Consider the following 24,264-nt stretch of genomic DNA (forward strand, 5'->3'; position numbering starts at 1 on the left):
ATTTGGCTGAAAATTGGAATGTATTTTACTCTGGATTAACACACACTTAATTCCAGAAAAATCCATGGTTCCCATGGGATTTGTGAAAACCCCACTTCCACGCTGAGGTTGTCGCGAGCGTCCGCTAGTGTATAATGTAATACGTACACCGATATATTAATTACACCTCTCACTGCGAAGCCGGCATGCAACCGCGTTGTTCAATATTTACCCAAGACGCACCTTTCTCACGCAAAGGCTTACGAGTATATACATTCTACAGCCGATCAGAGTGTCAATACACATGTGTTTATTGTAGCAATTTTACTTAAGTATACCGATCACTGTCGTGCCAACGGAATGTTGTGGAGTGTAAAAGTTTCCCACTAAGTGAAACGATAATGAACGTATACCAAAAATGGATAACATTTTCTGAAATAGAACTGTGCATTTGAAATAAGGCATGTTACAATTGACAGCAACAGAAATAAACATAGATTTTGGTAATAGAATAAATTGAAGAAAGTGAAGGAACATCAGATTAAATCTTTAAGGTTTTGACTTAATTAAAAGACTTTAACTTCTGATAGATTTAAATATCAATAATAATACTTAAAAAAGTGTTTCTTAATTTCTTTTACTTTGAGAATAAACAAGTTATTACTTAAAATGATATTACTCTTTAAAACATTTTAATGAATAGGTACATTTCTGGGTATTATTATTATTATTATATATACCGCTTTATTATTATTATTATTATTCATACACTCTGTATACCAAAAGGTTATCAATATGTCAATAACACCTAATGATGTTTATATTAACAATTTTATGTAAGTGCCATACAGAGAGCTTTGTGAAAAGTTTCTCATTAACATTGTTACAAATTCACTAAGATTCAAGCACTCAGTTCACAAAAAGAAAAGTAAATAAAGTATTTAGTAGCTGCACAGTAGATATATATTTCTTGCAAACAGCTATAATATATTACTTTAAACTACGTATTATACTAATAACAAAGTCCCTGATCACACTATTTTCAATTTTCAATTTTCCTTCATAACTTGAAAAACGTTGTGTCCAATTATTACATTATTTCAAAGCCTTACCACTTACCTATCACAGAATATAAAATTCAGAACAACAGACTTTCATTTTATTAGCACAACTTAAAAGTAATCCGAACTTTCCAATAAATTTGACCATAATTATAATAATTTCATCAATCATATAAAAGTAAAAACAAGAAACCAGTAGAAGCTACGCATGTAACTCGTAAGCGAAAGCATTGATTACTCAATTGAGATGAACATGACGATCGTATGTGGAAAGGGACAAGGTCGGTAACCATGTGACACATTGATTCTCTTTCTACAATCACTAACGCTTCGAAAACTAAAAAAAATGGAAATGACAGATCCGATCGATAACTTGATCACGTGTTCTGTCTATAACAAATGACATTAAATTTTTTACTTTCGTAGCGTTTGCGATTGTAGAAAGAGAATCGACATGCCACATGGCTACCTGCCTTATTGCCTATATATGCCTATTTGCCCCTACCTACCCTGCCTCTACCCTGCCACTACCTTGCCCCTACCCTGCTCCTACCCTGCCCCTACCCTGCCCTTACTCTGCCCCTACCCTGCCCCTACCCTGCCCCTACCCTGCAACTACCCTGCCCCTACCCTGCCCCTACCCTAGTCATATATACTGACAATAACAAACACATCAAAAAGAAAATAGTGAAATCGGTCCAGCCGTTCACGCGTGATGGCGTGACCAAGGGATGTATGGATTCATTTTTATATATATATATAATAAGCTGGTAATTTTGCTTCTACGGTATGTAAAAGCCTCTAAAGTAACTATAACCGTAAAGCGCAAGAGTATTATCGGTTGCAGAGATCTCTCATTAGCGGCGTTTGGAGATAGGGACGCTCGTGACTCGCTTGTTCCCCCGTTGTTACACTAACATGGCGGCAAACAGCGTTGTTTGCATTACTCAATTTGTAAATGTCAGATTTACTTATTAACAGAGAGAAAGTTAAAGTTAAGCTAACTTATTTTGTATAACATAAAATGGTTTAAATTCAAAATATACTTCGATAGTCAAGCTTTTGGAAGTAAAAGGCAAACCAATCAATCTACATATATTTACTTCTACAACTTAGTTTAGAATTTGTGGTAGTGGTAGTTCTTCATCTTTTTTTAGTAAACTTCTATTCTCCTGACAAAACTATTAAATGTGAAGCTAATTACATAGAGACATACCTCCTAAATTACAACTTTAATTGTCAAATAACACTAAATTAAAAATATGGTTTTTATTAAAATACTAGTATCGACACTGTGAATACATAAGATACGCTGCTGAGATATAAGAGAAATCACCATAAGTTAAAACGACAAGTTACCTTAATTGGTGACAAAATTACTCGTCAGTCACTTGTCTTGTGTGGCTGTAATTATGGACACAGTTAATTGAGATGTTTCATGGTCGAAGGGTCGCCCAAGTGGGGAAAGCGATGGTTTATGATTAGAAAGGCTCACAACGACGTCGATGTCAACCTACTTAATATCCGGCGGACTATAGTTTCTATTCATAACGTGTGGTTTAGCGCCATAAAATTACTGTCGTACCTACATAAAATTTATGTTTTCACACTAACTATAGACAGGCCAAACCAAAGTCACCGATATAGCTCAACGTGTCGCGAAGCTGAAGTGGCAATGGGTGCGGCACATAGAATCGAAGAACCGATGGACTTGGGGTTCCAAGTTGCTGGAATGGCGACCCCGCACTAGAAAGAGCAGCGTTGATCGACCTCCCACCAGGTGGATTGACGACATCAAGCGAGTCGCAGGGATTTGCTGGATACAGGCGGCTCAGGATCGTGATGTTTGGAAGTCTCTACAAAATGCCTATGTTCTGGAGTGGACGTCAATCAACTGATATGATGATAATGATGATGATAGACAGACAACCAGATAACGAAAATTGAATGACCAAGAGTAATTCTGATAAAACTTACGTACTGAATATTGTCTGTTTCTTTGCAAACATTTCATTTCTTCGCAATCACTATCGTTAACATCATCAAAAAGAACTTATTCGTCATCAACAATAACGTATCTTTGTATCTCATGTATAAACATGAACCCACTACGCTATTTCACTATTGAAATAGGCAACGAATACTATCAGATATCACTGATATTGGCTGGCATAACACATAACGTGTTTTCTGATGGAATGGGAGGTTAAAGGCCAAAGTCGTTCTTCCGAAGTCTGTTAATTACGTCGACTATGCAATTTGCAATTCTACCAAGTATTTTTTAAAGAAACTGCTAATAGAACCATGGGATTTCAACTCACTTCCGATAAACTGAGTAGCTCAGATTAAAGAGAACGATAAAAAAGAGTGGTGCCTTGACATAGGAGATATTTGTTATTGGAAAATATGTTGTATATGAACTTTGTTTTTGTTTTTGCCATCACACAGCATTGCTGTATTCTTGCAGCATTGGTGTAATTACAGGCTCTTTGTTGTCGTTATTAAAACGCCTGTGACCGCCTACCGGAGGCATGTTGATGCACTTTAGGACATATTCCTTGCATGCGAAGTTGTCCAGTTGTTTTGCTATAGGCAACAGTTTTACACTTTACAGAGCCTTATTCGTTTCGCCAAGTACTCAAATGTCTCTTACAATGTATTCAAACTGTACAGACTTGGTTCATCATTGTTAACTACGAGTACATTGAGTCTCATCAATATTTTGATCGTGGATATATTGAGACGTTTATTTTACATTCTATTGCGGTAAGCTTTCGGATACCCTAAATCACGTTATGACAAATTATATTCGTATTATGGCATAAATTGAATTTGCATGCGCGTATATTTCCATACAATTTGCGCCACACACGGCGCGTGCCTTTCCGGTAGCAGCTCTTAGTAAATTGAGATTCCTTAGCGAGTAGAGCATTTTTCACATTTTTCCTCATTTATTTTAATGACTTTATACACTTCGTGTACATAGTCAATTAAAACGACATTTCATAATGTATGTTTGTATCAATTAAGGAGTTTCAATTTAAATTATGTGTTATTTTATTATGTACTGACTATAATCTACTCGTATCTCTATGACGAGTTTCATCTAGATCTATTCAGCCGTTATGGATTCTGTAAGGATCCTCGTCCTTACTATAAGAATAAGCAATACATCCCTATGGTAAGCAGACCGCACGCGACCACTCTGGTCTAGCGCCGGTGATAGACTGTCCCATTACCCCCACTACCAATGTACATGAAACAGTGTATGTAGTATTGTAGGTATCTATTTAGTAGACACAAACACTACAGATTCCTTTAGTAAAAACATATCCATGTATCGAAATATAAGCATTTATTATAATATGTATTACTTAGTTAGTTAAATACTGTTTTATAATAAACTTACTTTTTTACTTTCCTTCACAGTCATTCAATATGTATTACTTAGTTAGTTGAATACTCGTTTATTATATTATACTTACTTTCTTTCTTTCCTTCATTATAATATTAACGTATCTCCATCGTCCACCCAAGTTAGGTTGAAAATAATTACGATATATCGCCTTACAGAGCCATTAATAACTTTATAGTAATTGTGTTTCTGACTCTTAGTTTAAATTCGCTCGAGGCAACATGTTGAGCCAGCCCATGTGCTTGGAGCTTCCCATATGTGGTTGATAATAAAATTTCGAAAATTGCTAAGAAGTATTTAGTATGTTGGACCACCGGCGTATTAACTGCTTATATTGACAATATCTTCATTGCTGGTTGCATTATTGCCTTTTGGCTTTTTTGGTTACAGCTGAGACACTTTTACATCATTCAGATTAAACCCAGAGGAAAAAATACAATGAGCAATTCTGAAGGTTACTTAAGAAATTCCTTTGAGACTCTTATACATTAAATCTTTGTCGGTGGCAATCATCAGTACATATTAGTGATCTGTGATTTTCTAAGAACGCATTATGCAGCAAGCAAGCTAATTTATCGTGGAACAGGAACCACAAGGACAGGTCAGTTGAAGGACATTTCGTTTAAGTTTAATTGTAATGGCATTTTCGAGTTCGGGTTCACTCGGGGCTTAACGGGATAAATGTTGGGGCTTTCCAAATGTGGGCGCAGGCAATGATATTTTTTTACTATAGATAGGTTACATGCCTACAAAACCACCGCAAAAAGTGATCCGAATTTATCGACTCCACTGAGTGCACACATGCACAATTTTGTCTTTAATTTCATTATATATTTATGTTTATATAGTTGTTACACTTTCTGAACACACTACTCGATATTATAGTCCATATTTAGGTATTATTTGTTTAAATAACGTTCGTTCTTTAACACGTTCGCTGCGGCACTGATTTTTCTGCACTTTACTCTGGTGCGTTACGAGGTTTTCTGACTTCATACTAAAACTTTATGTGGTGTGGTACGAGGTCCAACTCTTGAAGATAATAGACTTACGAGGTCAACTGACCTCGTACCGCAGCGAACGTGTTAATAAGCGACAAAATGAAATTAAGACAAGCATACTAACCTGCATACCAGAGAATTTTCTTAATTTTCTGCGTGTATGAAGTCTGCCAATCCGCATTGGTGGACTAGTGGCCTAACCCTTCTCATTCTGAGAGGAGACTCGAGCTCAGTAATGAGCCGAATATGGGTTGATAATGGTGGTGGTGGTAATACAAAGGAGAATGGCGAGGTTGCATGTATTTTGGGACTAGCAGATAGAAGTAGCGTACATAATGGAAACCCATTAATAGTTGTTAATCGTGATTAAACTAAGAAAAAAGCAAATGGTAACCTATCTTGAAAAGCAGGGAGAAAAAATATATACCTTAAAATTAGAAGGTACCCTATCTATGTATACGAATTAATTTTATACTGCAAAACACCGCCGCTGACATACAATACTGCAACAAGTAGAACAATTTTACTATGCTAAGTATAGAAGTAATCTTGATTCCCGTTCTGTAAAAAATTCAATATTTTTTTTACAAACATCTTATCAAATAATAGTTTTAAATAATACAAATGTATGAGTGTACGACACTTCTGAGCATGAATCCCATTTTCGCCATCCTCCTTTGTCCGCCTCAGTTTAGATGCGCCCTATGTCTAGTATAAAATATCATTGGGCGCAGGGTAATAAAGCTTGGTTAGGAACGAAAACTGTTTGCGGCGGACCACCGACGACGGCCCCTACCATTCGAGAGACACAACATTTAAATATACGTCCCTATGTGTAAATATTGTCCCACTGCACTTATGTACATAGGTAGTGGAGCAGAAACAACAATTACATGACAGTTTTCTCTGGTAGTTGTTTATGGCATTGCAAGATCGCAAGTATGAAAAAGCTTAAACACTTCGCAGATATGTATTTAAATTGTAAGACTATAATAAAATACTCATTCAGTATCTTTTTTATTATTAACTGTGTATTCCATCTTTGCGCCATACAAGAAGTCCCGTGGCTAAAATCTGAAGTAAAATTGACAGCGCCTTACACAAATGAGAATAAGACCGCCATTACCATATGACAATGAGCGCTATTAAGACATTAGCGCCGCGGCTATGGGACTTGTTTAGTGGCGCGGGGTGTATGTACCAAAAAAATATGTTTAGCAAATCGTGCATCACGCCCTTGGAGTTAATTATTATAATATTATATTGGAGCTAAACCCAACATGTTGCTAAAATGCGGGTTACCGGGCTCATGATGATAATATTTTACATACAATGAAAGTGATCCTCATCTTAATGTGTTCCCTAAAATAGATGTACAGAGATGTAACTTCGTGTTCAAAAAAAATATTGGCAAAAAGAAAATTCCAACCCCATTTAACTTTAAACAGGTTAACCAAGGGACCTACGAAGTTCCTGTACTAGAAAGTTTTGTATCGAAGGTCATTACAAAGGCAGATGACGATAGTATAGCAAATTAAAGTATTTCATGCACAACATCATGTGACATGGACATTACCAACTCGTTCATTCGTCCCGTACAACTTATCGATCTGTGTGCCTAGTGGGAGTTTTCAATATTTTCATACTGTTACTAACGCGTTGACGTAAACGCTAATTTATAAGGAATTGAAACAGTTGTGCAGTACTGTCACTAGATGGCGCTGTTTCAATTCCTTAGAAATTCGCGTTTACGTTAACGCGACAGTAACAGTATCAAACTGCCACTAGGTCCTCTGAACTCCGTGATAGAAATTTGTTACTTTTTATTGCCCGAAACGTGTCATCGATCAGCGACTATCACACGAATTACGACATCGATAGAATGCATATAAAACTCCATTCGTAGGTTAACTGAGAAACGTTTTATTGCCCTAACTTGAGTATACATAATAAAAAAGCCGAAATCCTATTTACACAAAGCCACTTGTGGGCGCATTCGGCACGTATGTCTACGCACGCTCTGCGTGCAGGCATCCTCGCAATCACTTGCGTCCGACCGCCCTATGCGCTTTCGCTTTGATCTCTTCAATTGCCTTAATCTAATAGTCTTTTCAATAGATTACTTTTTTATTGGCTACCATTTTCTACTTTATGAAGTCGTAGTGGAGCGTTGATTTAGATAACTTTGAGAGGAGTTTTATACTCGTAATTGAATGCTCCGAATCTTTAACTTTCAATTATGATGTGAGCTGTTTTAACAATATATTGTTATTGATAGATATTGACGCGGATTAAATTATGTCGGTTTCTATCATTCAGTATACCTACTTTAACGAACAATTTGTTATATATTATTACTAGCAGACGCCCGCGACTTCGTCCGCGTGGAACCCTACTGCTACCTTTACCCCTACCCTACCCTACCCCGACCCTACCCCGACCCTATCCCGACCTACCTCTACCCTACCCTATCCTACCCTATCCTACCCCTACCTTACCCCTACCTTACCCCTACCCTACCCCTACCCTATCCACACCCTGCCACTACCCTATCCCTACCCTAACCCTACCCTACCACGCGACGGAGACGGAAGCTTAAAAAATTGAGTAACTTCTCCCGTTTTCCCAACATTTCCCTTCACTGCTCTGCTCCTATTGATCATAGCGTGATGAAACGTATATAACCTGCCCAGGAGTATGAAGAATAATTGTACCCAGTTTCGTTAAAATCCGTCGAGTAGTTTTTGTTTCTATAAAGAACATACAGACAGACAGACAAAAATTTTACTGATTGCATTTTTGGCATCAGTATCGACCACTAATCACCCCCTGATAGTTATTTTGGAAATATATTTCATGTACAGAATTGACCTCTTTACAGATTTATTATAAGTAAAGATAAATTTAAATTTAATATACCGTGTAATTCTTAGTTTTAATTTATGTATTTGTTATATTATATTTTATACTATAACAATTTTTATATTTCGCTTTTGTTTTATTTAAACTCAGTAAACTCAACACAGATAAACAAATATTTAGTTTTCCACCATACTATCAGTGCCATCTCGTAAATCTAAAAATTATTATGCCAAGTTGACAGATTTTATAAAATTTTAGTGACCTACCTCAAAATCTACTTAATTAGGAAAATAAATTTTATAATACTCGTATTATTAATGTTATTGTTGGCTAGACATTAAAAATTTTAGTTAGTCTATATTGTTGATAGAACTAAATTAACTTAATGGTTTTTAAATCGTCACCAGTAAATTTTTATTATCGTCTTCCATTCGAACAACTTCGCGGATGAAATAGTTTTAGATAATTCTTTGGTCCGAGTCGATATATCACCACCCACAATTGGAATGCATTTTTATTGTAGAAGTTATCTAAACGGCAGTGCAATATGGCCCTGGTATCAGACATTGTCGGGGATTGATGGCGTAGTGATGGAAATTTATCGTTATCGTAGGGCGAGGCTGTTCCAAGGATAACAGTACGAATAGGAGCGGCCTTTAGATGTTTGATTTTGCCGTTTAATGGAACGATCGAGTTTCTATCGACTTTGTAAACAATGCGTCAAAGACTGTAGGTATCTTGTTGTTTGAAATGTATGGGGATATTTGGGGAGTAAGGCTACAAAAGCGTGCTATTTATTGTAGGACTCAAAAGTGATTACAAAAATAAGAAAACGAATGTCAAACAAAGGTTTATGATTCACAACACTTGTCAAGACAACTTAATTAACAAATCAAACTGTTACCAAAATAAGACCCTAAAATGGCAGAGAATGACCTTGAGTGAAGTCACGTACTTGTGAACGATGTGTGTAGGGTTAAAGGTACCTTTGACTGATATCAAACACTCCCCTTTTCCACTCAAGTCACTCTCCCCGCCTATCCCAAGTAACCCATAAAGAATAACACAACAAGAGATGTGGACGGCTCGAACGCCACGAGCACACTGAAGCCGTCTTTACTGGTCGTTGGAAAGCGGCGATAACATATTGAGGCTTTAAAAGGGACAGGACTAAGGTCGAGTAGTGTTGGATTTGAGCCCGCCCGTTGGACTATGTTGTGCCTGCTTCTTTTTTGCTTAGTTGAAGGGGATAGGGGAATATTAGTCATGTCTAAAAACATCCTCATCATCTTTCAACCCATATTCGGCTCATCGCTGAGCTTGAGTCTCCTCTCATAATGAGAGGGGTTAGTCCACCACGCTGGCCCAATGCCGATCGACAGACTTTACACACGCAGAGAATAAAGAAAATTCTCAGGTATGCAGGTTGCCTCACGATGTTTTTTCTTTACCCTTTAAGACACGTGATATTTAATTTCTTAAAATGCACACATGTTTAAATACATTGTTTAATATTCATTAGAAAACATATTAAACATCACTTGCAAGATTTGATTTACTATACAAATATGATAGTTGAAAGCAACGTAGCAATTGGCGATGGATTAAATTTTGACGAAGTTTAGCCGTCCTACAATAAAGTAATATATACCGCTTGATACAAACTCTGGTTACTCATACATATACAACCATTCATTACTATGATGAATATGTATGTATGGATTTTTAAAAGGACTCTTCACCGCTGATAGGTGCCTACTACGATCATATGTTATTAAGGCGTTTTTTCCAATAAATATATCCATGGATTGCTTAAGCTATTAATTTATATTTTTCCATGAATAATTAATTCAATTATAACATTTCCTTAATAGTACATTAACACGAAGTGTTGGCATATTAACACTGCATTTTAATGAAATCTATGAGATTTCGTGCGTCGTTAAATGGGCGAGCGTAGGCGCACTTCGTGATACCAATGAGGGCCAGATCGATACCATCACGTGGGCGTCTCTTACAAACCCTTTGTGAAATAAATTAGTTGAGTGAGAACGTTTGACTTTTGCAGTTTTAAACGTTAACCCTTTTAATCACCATCACCCACTCATTTTTTCCAGCCATACAACTTCACTACTACCTAGCCTACCTAGGGGACCTAGCTCCCCCACGTACCTACTCATAATTTATTTAAATGGGAATTAAAATTTTTTTCAGGATTTATTTTAATTATTAAAAGACATATTATCATAAGTCAGCAAAGTTAGTTTTTTTTTAATTTGAAATAAAATTGGAACATTTATTACGCGTTACATAAGCTAAGTAAAGTTTTGGTACTTAACAATTTTATTGAGTCTAGTTTACGTACTAAAATTTAAATTTCAACGTCTTCAAACGTGTCTCTTTTCAGACATTAGAAATTATATAATTAGAAATTAATAAGTAGCTAGCACTCGATGAAAGTCATCTTATAATACAGCAGGCCTATTCACGAACTTTGACGCATGTTAGTGGTAGCACGCCTACCAACTAGCTATTGTTAGTCATTTTTGCGTCACGTGATTTCGAATTCAATATTTATTTAATGCTAACTGATTAAAACTGAGTTTCCAGCAGCTGACTGATTCACGAATTTGATCTTTAATAACAACCTATTATTAAAATAAACATCAAATCGACTGTGAAATGTCATTTTGTTACATAGAATCTCGATTTCGTATATGTCTAACTAACATAAGTCAAAGTTAGTGAATATGCCTGCAGGCAATAAAATACTATCATCTGGTGTCTACTGACAACCCTAGTGGATATCATAAAGTAGGTAGAAGACATTGCAAAGTTGACATTGTGATTTTTGTATCTTTTCGAATACGAAAACTGCGATGGTTATTTTATTTGATGTTTATTTTAATGGATTGTAAAGACGAAATTAGTGAAGAGGCCTGCTGGTTTGTTAGACTATAACTGTTATATATTGTTTAGCAACTATTTTTAATTAAATGTTCAATCGTGGGCGCACTGGCGCACCAATGTGGGCCAGATCGATACCCATCACGTGGGCGCCTCTTACAAACCTTTCTGAAATAAATTAGCTAAGTGGGAATGTTTCTCTTTTGCAGTTTCAAATTATCTAGAGTATCTCACTTAGTGGGGTTTTTTTGTACTTGACGAATTGTAATTTTAAACGTGAACAGTCACTTAAAATACACATAACTGAAAAGTTGGAGGTGCATGCCCTGTTCCGGATATGAACCAACGCTCTCCGGAATCGGAAAATCGTATCCACTGGGCTATCACGGTTTTTTAAGAGTGTGCTATATGTAATTTGGTGGTAACAAATGGTTCTGGATCTCAGATTCTGGAAAAGTTAGGAGAATAATATTTGGGTAAATGATATTTCAAAGTGTTAGCTTCGTTATGACTATACAAAATACACAATTTGTAAAACTTTTCTCGATAGTTTATTTAAAAAAAAAAAAAACATGTTATGCTCACATTTTGCTTTTAATCTCAGGAAAAGCAAACTTATTTTCTTAAATTTTTGTTTTGTATAGAAAATTAGTAATATATCTTGAACATGGCCATTTTGTTTTTCGTTATGTTGTTTAATTTTTTGGTACACAACAATTAGGTAAAAATGGTTTTGGCGCTCACGTCAAAATTTGCGTCGCTCATCAATCGCACCGTGCTTTTCACTCACGTGAAAGTCATAATTCGGCGTCTCGTTTGCGCTTCGAATTTTATCCATATCGTACCAACGCGCTGCGCGCTCTTAAGTTCGTTCTGATTTTCATTTTCTTATTTGATTCTATTTCCCCACGCTACGAAATTACACCGTCGGAGATTTCGACTCGCTATTCTAGTCTAGTCATTCTATTTAGTTGCGTGACTCTTGTATAAGTCACGCAACGCATACAGGTGCCTTTCGAAACGGCCTGCAACAAAAGCCTATGTAATATAACGCAATCTGACAATTTGTTTAACACTCGGTCGCTCGGTGGCTTTTTAAACACTTTCAACAGAAAAAGATAAGACAATGCAACTAAGCAAAACAATGAAGGCTTAATTGTATCTCCGTGTTTTCTGTATCCCTTCAGCGAAAGTTCGTTGACCTTCACATGTGGGTGTCTAACTCTGAACTGTAAATCTTAGTACGAATCGTTTTCGTAATACATCCTTTTCGATCGTATATCATTTACGAGGAAGTAAAAACGACCTTAATTCGGTTTTGATTCACCATATTAATAAAATTCCTCAATAGCTCCATGGTTATGGGCTGAACTCAAATTCGAATATTTTAGGTATGATCCTTAATACGATCGATTAATTTTTTTTTTGTTTTTTTTTTTATTTATATACAGAAGGGGAAATCCTCACGGATACCTGGTTGAGCTAGGTAGTGCCGGACTCCTACCGGCTAAAACCCCTCCTGTCGCCCTGTTGTCCGTGTACCCGCCTTACAGCCTAACACGGCAACCATTGTGTCTATTTCAAGTCTTTTCTCCTTTTCTCCTCTTTTTCCTTTTCTCTCATGACTCTATCTAAGAAGTCAACGAACTTACTTCATGATACTTCATGATGTAATGTGACTTACAGTCACATTACATCATGAAGTATTCGTAATAAAGATGATGAATTCTGACAAATATTCTATGGCTCTAAGTGAACCCAAGGATCCTGGGTTAGTAGAATCTTGGGTAGATCCATGGAATAAAAACTTTAACTTTAACTTTAACTAAGCTTTCTTTCTTTTACTAAGGCATTTTGAGTAAAAAATCTCAGCTAGGAGTCGTTAAAAAGTTGGTGGTGTCACATCCCTGTGCCTAGGAGGGAACATTATCACCCTATTACATTTCTGATACCGCCAACTCGCATTTTTGTAGCGTGGTGGGTCAAAGCTCCACACCACCTCTCCTAAAAGGAGGGAGGGTCTGGCCTTATAGTAGGCCGTTTAATTAGAAAAATGACGAAGTGAAATATAAAAATAGATTTTACTCTGTAATTGATTTTTCTTCGTACTCAAAAACCATCATCGAGCGAAGGCACTCGTACTAAGGGCACGAATCGTACAGAACCAAGAGATCACGAACAATGGGTGCATGATAATGATAAATCAGAAATACACAATAAAATTTGATGTGCGCTCTCTGAATTGGAACACAATCGTGTCTCGGATATAAAATGAGGAGTTAATGTCTATTAATATTGAATTTCTTTTTGAGCAATTTAAACATTGAGTTTGGTAGAAATTACGAATGTACTTTACAATAAGCGACTTTTACATGATACGATTTTCTAACTAATTATACATGACACGACTTTAAAAAATAGTGGCCTGCATCATCATAATCAGCCGATGGACGTCCACTGCTAGACATAGACCTCTTGCATGGACCTCTAAGCACAACGATCCCGAGCCGCCAGCATCCAGCGGCTCCCTGCAACCCGCTTGATAACCTAGGTCCACCTAGTGGGGGGTCGACCAACACTGCGCTTTCCGGTACGGGGTCGCCATTCCAGCACCTTGGGACCCCAATGTCCATCGACTCCTCGCCTGCCCGTGCCCATTGCCACTTCAGCTTCGCGACTCGTTGAGCTATGTCAGTGACTTTGGTTCGTCTGCGGATCTTCTCATTTCGGATTCGATCATGCAGAGAAAGGGGAATACTAATTATGTATAAAGATTATATGATTCAAATAGTTTTTGAAGAAATAACTCTTTTATATATGAGATTTTTTTATCCTGTCTGTTTATATACATATAGCGTTTTATAGGTAATGTTGGTGATATTTTCGCTATTGTAGCAGAAGATGAATTATTAATATCTCAATTCTAACCAAAATACATATGAAATCAGATAAACGAACCACAGAGAAGCGATAGATACAACATGTCGTATCGTTACCGTTAAGCGATGTCTAAGTGGAACGATGACTTAAGCGACGGCCACACAGAAGCGTACAACTCTAATACTCGCTGACCTTTACGATTACTTTTGTTTATGAATTCGTACCGGTTCATATTACTTAGCAATGACGTAATCACGATATTTGTACGCACGTCACAGAATATAACGTTAAAAATCTCAATAACAAAGGCTATAGAAATGGTTAAACATGTAGCTGCACGGGTGACATATACCTACACATCTAGAGTTCGAAAAAACGTACGAATGCATTGTAACCTTTAACTACACACTCGTAGTAATGTATTATTATTTCTCTTTAGAAATCTGCTGACCACGAGCAAGTTATAAGACTATTTATCGATTTATATATTATGTGTGTATAATATGTATTGATTTTTAGAAGAAGTTAACCGCTTTACTTACATAATTTATAATTTTACCTTTGCATAAACTGTAATATTAAAAATTTAAATAAACTATTGTTACATATATAAACTTTTTATAAAGCAACTAGTTTCTAGCAGTCAGAACTGCTTTTCAAACTAATGGTAGACAGTACGTACTCACTTACAATCTTGATTTTTTATGGTATAATAATAGAAATAAATGAATTTTATTTGATTGAACAATTTTCTGACTGCAAATAAAGTCATTTCTGACGCAGATTAACGCACCAGTGTGTTTAAGGCTTTAGTAAGTGATTTATGTTAATTTAAATGCATGTGTTATGCGGTACAGACCTACAATAGGGCCGCTCTCCGTAACCAATGTTAAATTGAATACGGGATGGGTTATTTGATATCGAATAATTGAACGCGTGCCGCATAATCGATTCGCTAAGATTCTATGATCGATTGCTCTGCAGGACACTGAAATTATAGAACTGACGTTTTCCATCTGATAATTTGCATTGCTATGCTAATGTTACTTATATTTTAAGGTTACTTCTATCACATGTACCCGTATGTCCGATACACTATAGGGGTCTGTTAGACCCCTCAATTTTAGTCACGTAGTTCACCTTCCCGTAGGATTACGGGGATAAAATTAAGTCTATGTTACTATGTAATAATATTAAAATAATTTTCATATCGGTATAGTAGTTTCGTAGCCTATTAATAACAAACAAATCAAAAATTTAATCTTACTTCTTTTGAATATTAGTTTAGATTCATTTAATAAAATCAGTTGAGTTTAGATTAATTCACCAGTGAAAATCCTGAGATAATAACCCGTCTGTAGGTTAAGGAGATTATTAAAGTATCCTATTCACGTTTAAATTATCTATGTAATAATAATAATAGCCTTTTATTCAGATTATTATTTTTTTTTTACAAACTAAAACGTTTTCGTTTTTTAGTTTTGAAAAAATTAATAACCAGAATAAAAGGCTATTATTATTAAATTATCTATGTGGTAAATTTTATTTTAATCCAATAAATATTTGTACATTTGCAATACATACATTTTAATAATTAGCATGGTTAGCTAATTATTTATCATGGATGCATTACATTATTTTTAATTATAACCATGTTATTCTTTAAATGTATGCCAAAGTACAATTTCAAGGTCTCTCAAGAGTCTCAACTACATCCGATATACAGAGATAGATATACCGAATGACGGACATGGCGAGACCATGAGGATACTGTGATACACGAAACCCTAAATATGGCCCGTATGTTAATTAAAAGATAATTTCAATTATAGACTAAACGCCCCTCTAGCCATTACGTGTATCTATGATGGTTGCCGTATCTACGATCTGTTTGTACGTAATTAGAGGCTACATAATAATTTCCTCCGCGCGGGTCCGGACCCCGCCGCACGCCGCTGTGACCACAATAATCACATAATGATGCACCCGTGAGCGTAACGAAATAACCCTTGTTATTTTTTTTTTGTATGAGTATAACTTTGCGGAGTAGTTAGGATAACTACAATAGGGATGATTACAGTTTTTTAAATTCTATATAAATTAAGAGTATGCTAATAGTAAAGCAATTTTCTAAAAGTAGCAGGATATCTGCGATCATTACTTTCGGAGTTACAGGAATTTAAAGAGTCAGATTTGCGGCGCTGCCGCGGGTCCCTTAAAAACGCTCCATACAAAATGGCACGAATTAGTGACGTCGTTGGCTCGCTGATCGTTAGATTTGTATGGGCGTTCAAACAAAATCACTAATATCTTTGTTATTTGGGCGTTTATGTTTATAGTTCATTTATTGAAAAATTACACATTTAATGTAAGGAAGCTAAAACTGTATGAATTTTTATCTTTTTTTATCTTACGATAAAAAAATATTATTTGGATTTTGAAATTTTATAATCTTATTTATTTTGCAAATATCCAAACATACTTTGCTTTTTTTGTATAAATTAGTTAACATTGACCTTATTTACCCGAATGTATCATAAAAATCAATTTATTTAAACCTAGTTATCATCCCCATTAGGATATATCGATGTAATCACACTTATAATATTATAAAGGCGAAAATTGTGTGTGTAACTATGTTTATACCACCTTTACGCTGCAGCTTCTAATACGATTTGGCTGAAATTTGGAATGGAAATAGATTTTACTCTTTATTAGGCTTTTATCTTTTTATCCCGGTAAAAATCATGGTTCCCGTGGGATGTGTGATAAACAAAATTTCACGCAGACGGAGCCTCTGCAAATTTGAAATAACATTTATAATACTTTAATCTCGGAAAATTATAGAGTTCCTGTAGGACAAGTCTTGAAAATTTGTGTCGGAAAACGAAATTTACATTACTGCAAACGTAAGAACGTCAACAGCAAGGTTTAATAAAAGACGGATCATGTTTGTTTGTTTCTTTGCATTGAATAGGCTCCAAAACTAAAAAAAAAAATATTTCGCCGTTGGGAAGCTACACTATTTCTGGGTGCTAAAGCCTATATTTTATCCTCGTATTTTTGTGCGAATCTATACTAAGAGTCTGCTAATAATAAGTAATTGAACAGATACTTAACTTAGTCTAGTAGTATTAGTCTACGGCCTTCCTCGATAAATGTGCTATCTAACACTAAAATATTTTTTCAAATCGAACTAGTAGTTCCTGAGATTAGCGCGTTCAAACAAATAAACAAACTCTTTAGCTTTATGAAATTAGTATAGATTATTATCAACCCACGACAGGGCTAAGACTCCCTCTTTACATGACGAGGGAGGATAGATTCGCCACACTGCTACAATGCGGGTAGGCGGGCGTAGGGTGCTAATGTTATATTCATTACCGACCACAATCAGATGTTAATGATACCGACTGGAACCCACGGCTTAACGTGCTCTCCGAGGCACGGGGGTGTAACACCACCTTTCCAACTCCGGACTGAGAGTTTTAACTTATTTTTTTTTAGAATAAAAAAAATACGCACAAACTTATGCAATTATATTTTTTGTATGCAGTATTTGTTTTTCTTTAAAAAAGAATAAATAAATAAAAAAAATGTCTTTACGTTGAGCTGGAATCGAACTCTGGTTTAATAAGTTTGCCCCTTAGTTCCACACAACTTATACAGTTGAGTCGATATGATAACGTCAAAATGTGTAATAAACTACACAGCTTGGGTGTTAGGTTTATTTTCGTTACAGAATTTCTTAATTCGGATTCATATTTAACTAGTATTTTATATTTTTTACAGGCTGCTCGTAGGCGCTCCTCTTGGTCAAAACTTACAACCCAATACAACGAGATCCGGCGCTCTATGGAAATGTCGAGTCAGCCCTTCCCCGCGAGACTGCGAGCAAATCATCACAGATGGCAAAAGAAGTAAGAACACCACCGCATTACTAAACATCCTTATAAAATAAGCTCTAACTTCCATAGATCCACGGTTAAGGAGCCGAATAGTTTGGCTCATGCCCGTTTGAGTATATGGGCTAACGGCTAATTTTTAAACTTGACTATAATATTAGTCAAGATTATAAATAAAAGACATGGAATAATTAGAAAAAAAAATTAAAATTACTTTGTTTCATGCCTATATTTCGAGTTTATGAAAACTGGTTTTTAAAAATTAAAGTATTTTATTAACTTATTATAGTCAGTAAAATAGTATTATAATTACTCGTATTGTTTCTTAAATTACAACATGTTAGGTACATTCATTAAAAATATTTACTATTTTTATGAATTAAGAAATCAAGAGTTTCAAAATATTGTGTTTTTCTAGTCATTCAAATTACTTCTACAGTATCGTAATAGGAATACAAAATTAATACAATGTTGTATATTTGAAAACCTTTAGTTCACATGTAGATGTAAATTAGTAAAATCTAGACCTTAGATAAAAGTAGAAAACGTAAAACACTTTGATAGAATACTTAATGGATACACCATATTAGAGCTTCATTTAGGTTACACAATGTATTACGTAGTAACAATACACGAAACACCGAAAGCGTTAAGGAAATGCTGGAACGATTATAATGTCATTGTAAGTTTTAATGATTGTTGTCTTTTGTCGGTGGTGCCCCAAACAGCGAAGTACGGCAAGATAAATACGAGTAAGTGAGCTGTGGTCTCAACCTCCTTTTACATTAATCCTTCGCTCGTTGACTAATATTCACTAATCGCAGTATTTTACCTTGATACTAATTGCAGACTCTAAGTTCCAGCTATGCCCTGAAGAAATATGTAAAGCATGTTCTAACTGAATGAATCAGACATTATTTATACAAACCATTATATTAAGATTTGAAATTTATTTTCTACGACTCTAAAATTACACAGTAATAATTCAAATGTGACAAATATTATAAATGAAAATAAATTCCAAATCTAATAACATGAATCAGCACTAACTGCTTGCAAAAGCACCCACTCACAGCTTGCCAGCACTTTATATTATGATAGAATTTAATAATCATTGTATTTATGGATCACGAAACAACGAAAATTGTCTATAAATTGGCTTTACGAGTAGTAATTACATTATTTCGACTGTACATTGAACACCTATAAATTAGTGAAGCTACTATTATCTACAGCGGCGTGCACAAGGTTGCTAACAATAAACAACAAGGGTATGCACTCTACGTTCAAATAATAGAAAAAGGAATATTCCGTCTCCAATTCAGGTTTCTCGGGGTATGCAGTGCGTTTTTGCATCTATGCAGTGCATGCCACTGATTATTTACCATTATATTAGCATTTGTACATAAAGCTTGCATTTTATACAAGTTGTTTAAAAATAAAGATACAAAAAGCTTGCCTTTTTTGTCATTGTTAAAAAGAACAATGAAACGTAAAGAATTGGTAGAATGCTTTCGACAATTTTCAGTGACTTTATCATACTACTTTTAACATATAACAAGGTGACTGGTTAAAATTATTAATCACTTAACTGTAATATAGTAAAACTGATTTCAAAATATAGTCAACAGTCTAACTACAAAAACCAAAATATGTCCGGTTTTTAGCAATCAAATCGTCTAACTAAGCAATCATAACACTGGGCCGAATAACATCAGTACATAGCGTAACAGATAGTCATCTTTCAAATTAAACATAATAATTGGTGTTTTCTGGTGGATTAACTGATCGGCCATTAATTTTATCAGCTCAAAATTAACAAAGTAGTGTTCTTTAATGACCATTAACTTGAGACCACACAAATCAATAACGATGATACACGAACACCACTCATGATAAATTTATTACAGGTCACAGAAGAAAATCGTCACAATTAAAAAAAAAACAATAGCTGCAATATACCTATAATCTGTGTTATCTTTTTTTGTAAATAAAGCGAATGCCTTTTTTAAAAAAAAAGCTTGATAATTTGCTGAATAATTTCATCATTTTTTTACCTTGTAGATAAGTTATTTGTAAGAAAACTATTTTCGATTATTAAAGCTTTGCAAAAGGCATTTGCTTTGTTTACAAAACTCCAACAATTATTAAGCATGTTTTAATTTAGATTGAGAATGAGAATTCCACCTGAACCATATGGAACATGAAACACGATTTCTGTTTTATTTATTGCAAAGTTTTCTGTAATTTGCCTCACGGTAATAAGATACTCTTATCTTGCATCATACACGCCTGGTTGCAAAGCTTTGCCAACGATCCACAACTTGGTTTGATGTTGGGTTTCTTGCCATTTCTATATTTTAAACGACAGCAACATCTTTGTCTAACCCGACTTTCTGGTGATTTTTTTAGTCATTTTGCAGAAACTTAAGAGTTTTGAAATGAAAGAAATTTTTGGGTTTAATTTAACTCATTGACTTACCCTTTAATCGTAACTGTTATTTGTGTCTAATTTAGTTGTTTTTGCTTATAAAAATTGTTTGCCAATAAGTTCGTTCTGAAAAGTTACTAATACATTATAAGGATCTTTTGCTGAATGAATTTGCCCGCGCTCCGGCAGATCTCGCTGAAGTATGTTTTGCAGCTTGTTTGCGTTTATGTTTTAATTGCGATATTTGTATTGAAAAGATGTGATTGTGTTTAGGTATTGAGTCTTCCCAACTGACTGGACCTCATTCTGACGAGATCAAGGATGGTCAGTGGCTCGGAGTTTCCGTTCGAAGTCAGGGCGCTGGAAAGAAAGCAGTTGTTTGCGCTCACAGGTACGACAGGATTTTAACTAATATTAGATAAACTATGATCTTAAGAGCTTAAAAGATTTTTAACTGAGGTGAAGTTATCGACGTTTTAAGCATGTATCTGCAAAGAAATAAATTCATTGATTGATTGATTGACCACTTTGCTGACTAAGATTACTTAATAGATTTTAACACTTTTTGGTAAATAAAAAATAAAATTGCACTAAAATCAATTTTACCTTTGGACTGAAAACATTTACTGGAAATTTCGTGAATGCTTAATATTTCACTGCCATTGCCAGAAATCGAACGCAGGACTTCGTGATCTAAAGTCACATAGTCAATAATATAGTAGCAAATGAAATTACAGTAATATAGCAATTTGGCACGTGACGGTTGGCTTAAACTTTTTTAATCTGATTTTTACAGATATATACGTAAATCCGGAGAGTCGCAGTTTGGTCAAGGGCTCTGCTACACACTAGACAATGAACTCCAACTTGCTGATGTATGGGAGCCGTGCCGTGGTCGTTCTGTGCAAAGGTAATACTTAGAAGCTAATTAAGAGATCCTATAGCCTAGTGGATATGACCTCTGCCTTCGGTTCGAAGGGCATAGGTTCCAATCCGGTCGGGGCCATGCACGTCCAACTTTTCAGCTATGTGCATTTTAAGAAATTAAATATCACCTGTCTCAAATTTTCCAATTTGAGAATTTTCTTAATGTTCTACGTGTGCGTTCTAAGTCTGCCAATTTGCATCTGGGACAGCGTGGTGGACTAGAGCCTAGCCATTCTCATTCTCAGAGGAGACTCGTGCTCAAAAGCGAACCGAATATGGATTGTTAATGATAAAATTAAGATAACTAGCTAATTAACCTGAATTATTCACAGTCTCAAAAATAAAATTATCGATACAATAAGTGTGATTCTTCTGATTTCAGAGAACACGAAGAATTCGGATTTTGTCAAGTCGGAACAAGTAGTTCACTTCTCGAAGATGACACTTTGGTGTTAGGAAGCCCTGGACCTTACACGTGGAGAGGGACTATATTCACCCAGGATACCAAAGATGATCTTCTAGATCGAGACCATGTTGTTTATATGGCACCCGTTGAAGACGGTGCAAGTCCAGTTGAAAAGTATAGCTATCTCGGTAAGAAACATATTATAGAAGGTAGTAGGATAATTAACAGAAATTTAATTAATATTAATTTGCAAATTTTTATAAGCATAAAACAAGGTATTAAGACTGTAGTCACTGATTTAAGTCTTCTTTTTAAAAAGATTTTCTTGAGAATTTTTATGAAACATTATTTCCATTTCTAGGTATGTCAGTTTCGGGTGCAAGTTTCTTTGGACGTGAACTTTCATACGTAGCAGGAGCACCTCGAGCACATGGAACGGGCCAAGTTGTATTATTCAGCAAACGAGTCATCGAAGATTGGGCTAGAACTGATGTCGACATCCATAACTTTACTCATGTTCTAAGTGGTGAACAGTTTGGATCCAGTTTTGGTTACGAAGTTGCCACAGCTGATGTTAATGGTGATGGGTACGAAAAACATAATACATCAAAGCCAAAATACATTATTCAACATAACTACAGTTTTAATAGCTAACATTTTTTTAGGTTACCAGATCTATTAGTTGGTGCACCATTTTACTTCTCAAAGGACATAGGTGGAGCTGTTTATTTATACCTTAACATAAACCGTAATTTACCTCAAAATTATAATATAAAATTGAATGGAAAGCCTGAATCACAATTTGGTATTGCGATTGCAAATACTGGCGATTTAAACAAAGACGGTTGTGAAGATATAGCAATCGGAAGTCCTTATGAAGACAATGGTGTCGTATATATTCACATGGGCGATAGAAAGAATGGTCTTAAAACAAAACCTGATCAGATTATAAGAGCCGAGTCTTTGCCAAGAATCATTAAGACATTTGGCTATTCTCTATCTGGTGGAATTGATATGGATGCAAATGGTTATCCAGATTTATTGGTTGGTGCCTATGAAAATGTAAGTTGATAGTTAAAAGGTATATTAAATTGTCTTGCCTGAAACATTGTTTAATTTTTTCTTTATTTGTTTTACAGAGTAGCGTAGCACTCATTCGAACGAAGCCAATTATCGATATCAAAACATCAATACGACTAACTGATGGTACAATAAATATAGATCCGACAAAGCCAGGATGCCAAACGGATCCAAGTTCGACGTATACTTGTTTTCATTTCCAAGCATGTTGTATCATTGAATCTGTCATAGCATCTGCCCAGAGTAACAGCCATGAAATTAACTACGTCATAGAAGCTGAAACATTTCCCGGTGGAAGAAAATATTCTAGAGTGTTCTTTGATTCTGAAAAATCAAATATTGTTAATAAAAGAATTAATATTCGCAAAAATGTAGAAGATTGCAGAGAACACACGGTTTATTTGAAGAACAACACCAGAGATATACAAACTCCTATAAAAGTAAGTAGACTATTATTTCTACCAGAAAAATTAAGTAAACTACATAATAGTGCTTACATAATGAATACATATACCTGAAACACCTGAGCTTTAATCTGAGATTAATTTAAACAATTGCTATGAAAAATGTTTAGTATAAAATAAGTGCCTATTGAGGGAAGAGACACTGAAAAACTAATTTTTTTGTAAGAACCAAAAAAAGAATAAAGTATAAAATATTTTTTTTAATACTAAAAACAAAATTCAATAAAAAGTAATATATATTTAGTAATATACGCTATGAAATATTTAAAATAAAGCTAAATCCAATGTTTAAACTTTACAGTTCCAAGTGACTTACAAGATTGTGCAAGTTCAGCCACAATATTCAACAGTAGGCGATCTGCCGAGGATAGACGATTATCCAGTATTAAATGCTACTGCAAGAACAGCATTTAGCGCTAACTTTTTAAACGATTGTGGTCTCGACGGTGTTTGTGTCAGCGATTTAATTATTCGACCAGAACTAGAGCTAGAAAAAAGTAATGTATAACAATATTTTTAATTTTTTTTATTATTCTTTACTAATTAGCCCTTGACCGCAATCTCCTGATGGTAAGCGATGATGCAATCTAAGATAGAACCGGACTACCTTGTTAGGAGTAGGATGAAAATCCTCACCCTTTTCGTTTTCTACACGAAAGTGGTTATTAATTTGTATAAGAACAATCATATTATTATCCTATTTAATGTATATTTATTAATTTTAAATTATTATTTTAGCCAAAGATGGAAAAGCTTACATACTAACATTAGGTCAAGAAGAAGAAATAAAACTCTCAGTTACAGTGGATAACCTTGGAGAGTCAGCCTATGAAGCACAACTTTTTGTAAATCACCACGACAGCCTTCATTACATTGCTGCAAACATTACAGTAAGTTATCAACTTCTTAGTTCCTTTATTACTCTATATAACGGTGTATTACTATT

At 35.1% G+C, this 24,264-nt stretch overlaps 1 protein-coding gene across 2 annotated transcripts in view; it reads left to right on the plus strand.

The window, feature by feature from the left end:
- Nucleotides 1-24,264, plus strand: part of LOC112055766 (integrin alpha-PS1) — a 120,210-nt gene that overhangs the window by 89,143 nt on the left and 6,803 nt on the right. Inside the window, exons 2-11 of one of the 2 annotated variants that reach the window (XM_052885224.1) lie at nt 17,898-18,025; nt 18,739-18,762; nt 20,715-20,832; nt 21,238-21,351; nt 21,751-21,962; nt 22,136-22,361; nt 22,440-22,836; nt 22,914-23,294; nt 23,620-23,815; nt 24,057-24,208. In XM_052885224.1, coding sequence (XP_052741184.1) covers nt 17,898-18,025; nt 18,739-18,762; nt 20,715-20,832; nt 21,238-21,351; nt 21,751-21,962; nt 22,136-22,361; nt 22,440-22,836; nt 22,914-23,294; nt 23,620-23,815; nt 24,057-24,208 — 1,948 coding nt within the window. The remainder of the gene's footprint in view (nt 1-17,897; nt 18,026-18,738; nt 18,763-20,714; nt 20,833-21,237; nt 21,352-21,750; nt 21,963-22,135; nt 22,362-22,439; nt 22,837-22,913; nt 23,295-23,619; nt 23,816-24,056; nt 24,209-24,264) is intronic. The other variant, XM_052885225.1, reaches the window with a different exon arrangement.

The sequence above is a fragment of the Bicyclus anynana genome, chromosome 14 (assembly GCF_947172395.1).
Source record: "Bicyclus anynana chromosome 14, ilBicAnyn1.1, whole genome shotgun sequence".
Taxonomy (NCBI): domain Eukaryota; kingdom Metazoa; phylum Arthropoda; class Insecta; order Lepidoptera; family Nymphalidae; genus Bicyclus; species Bicyclus anynana.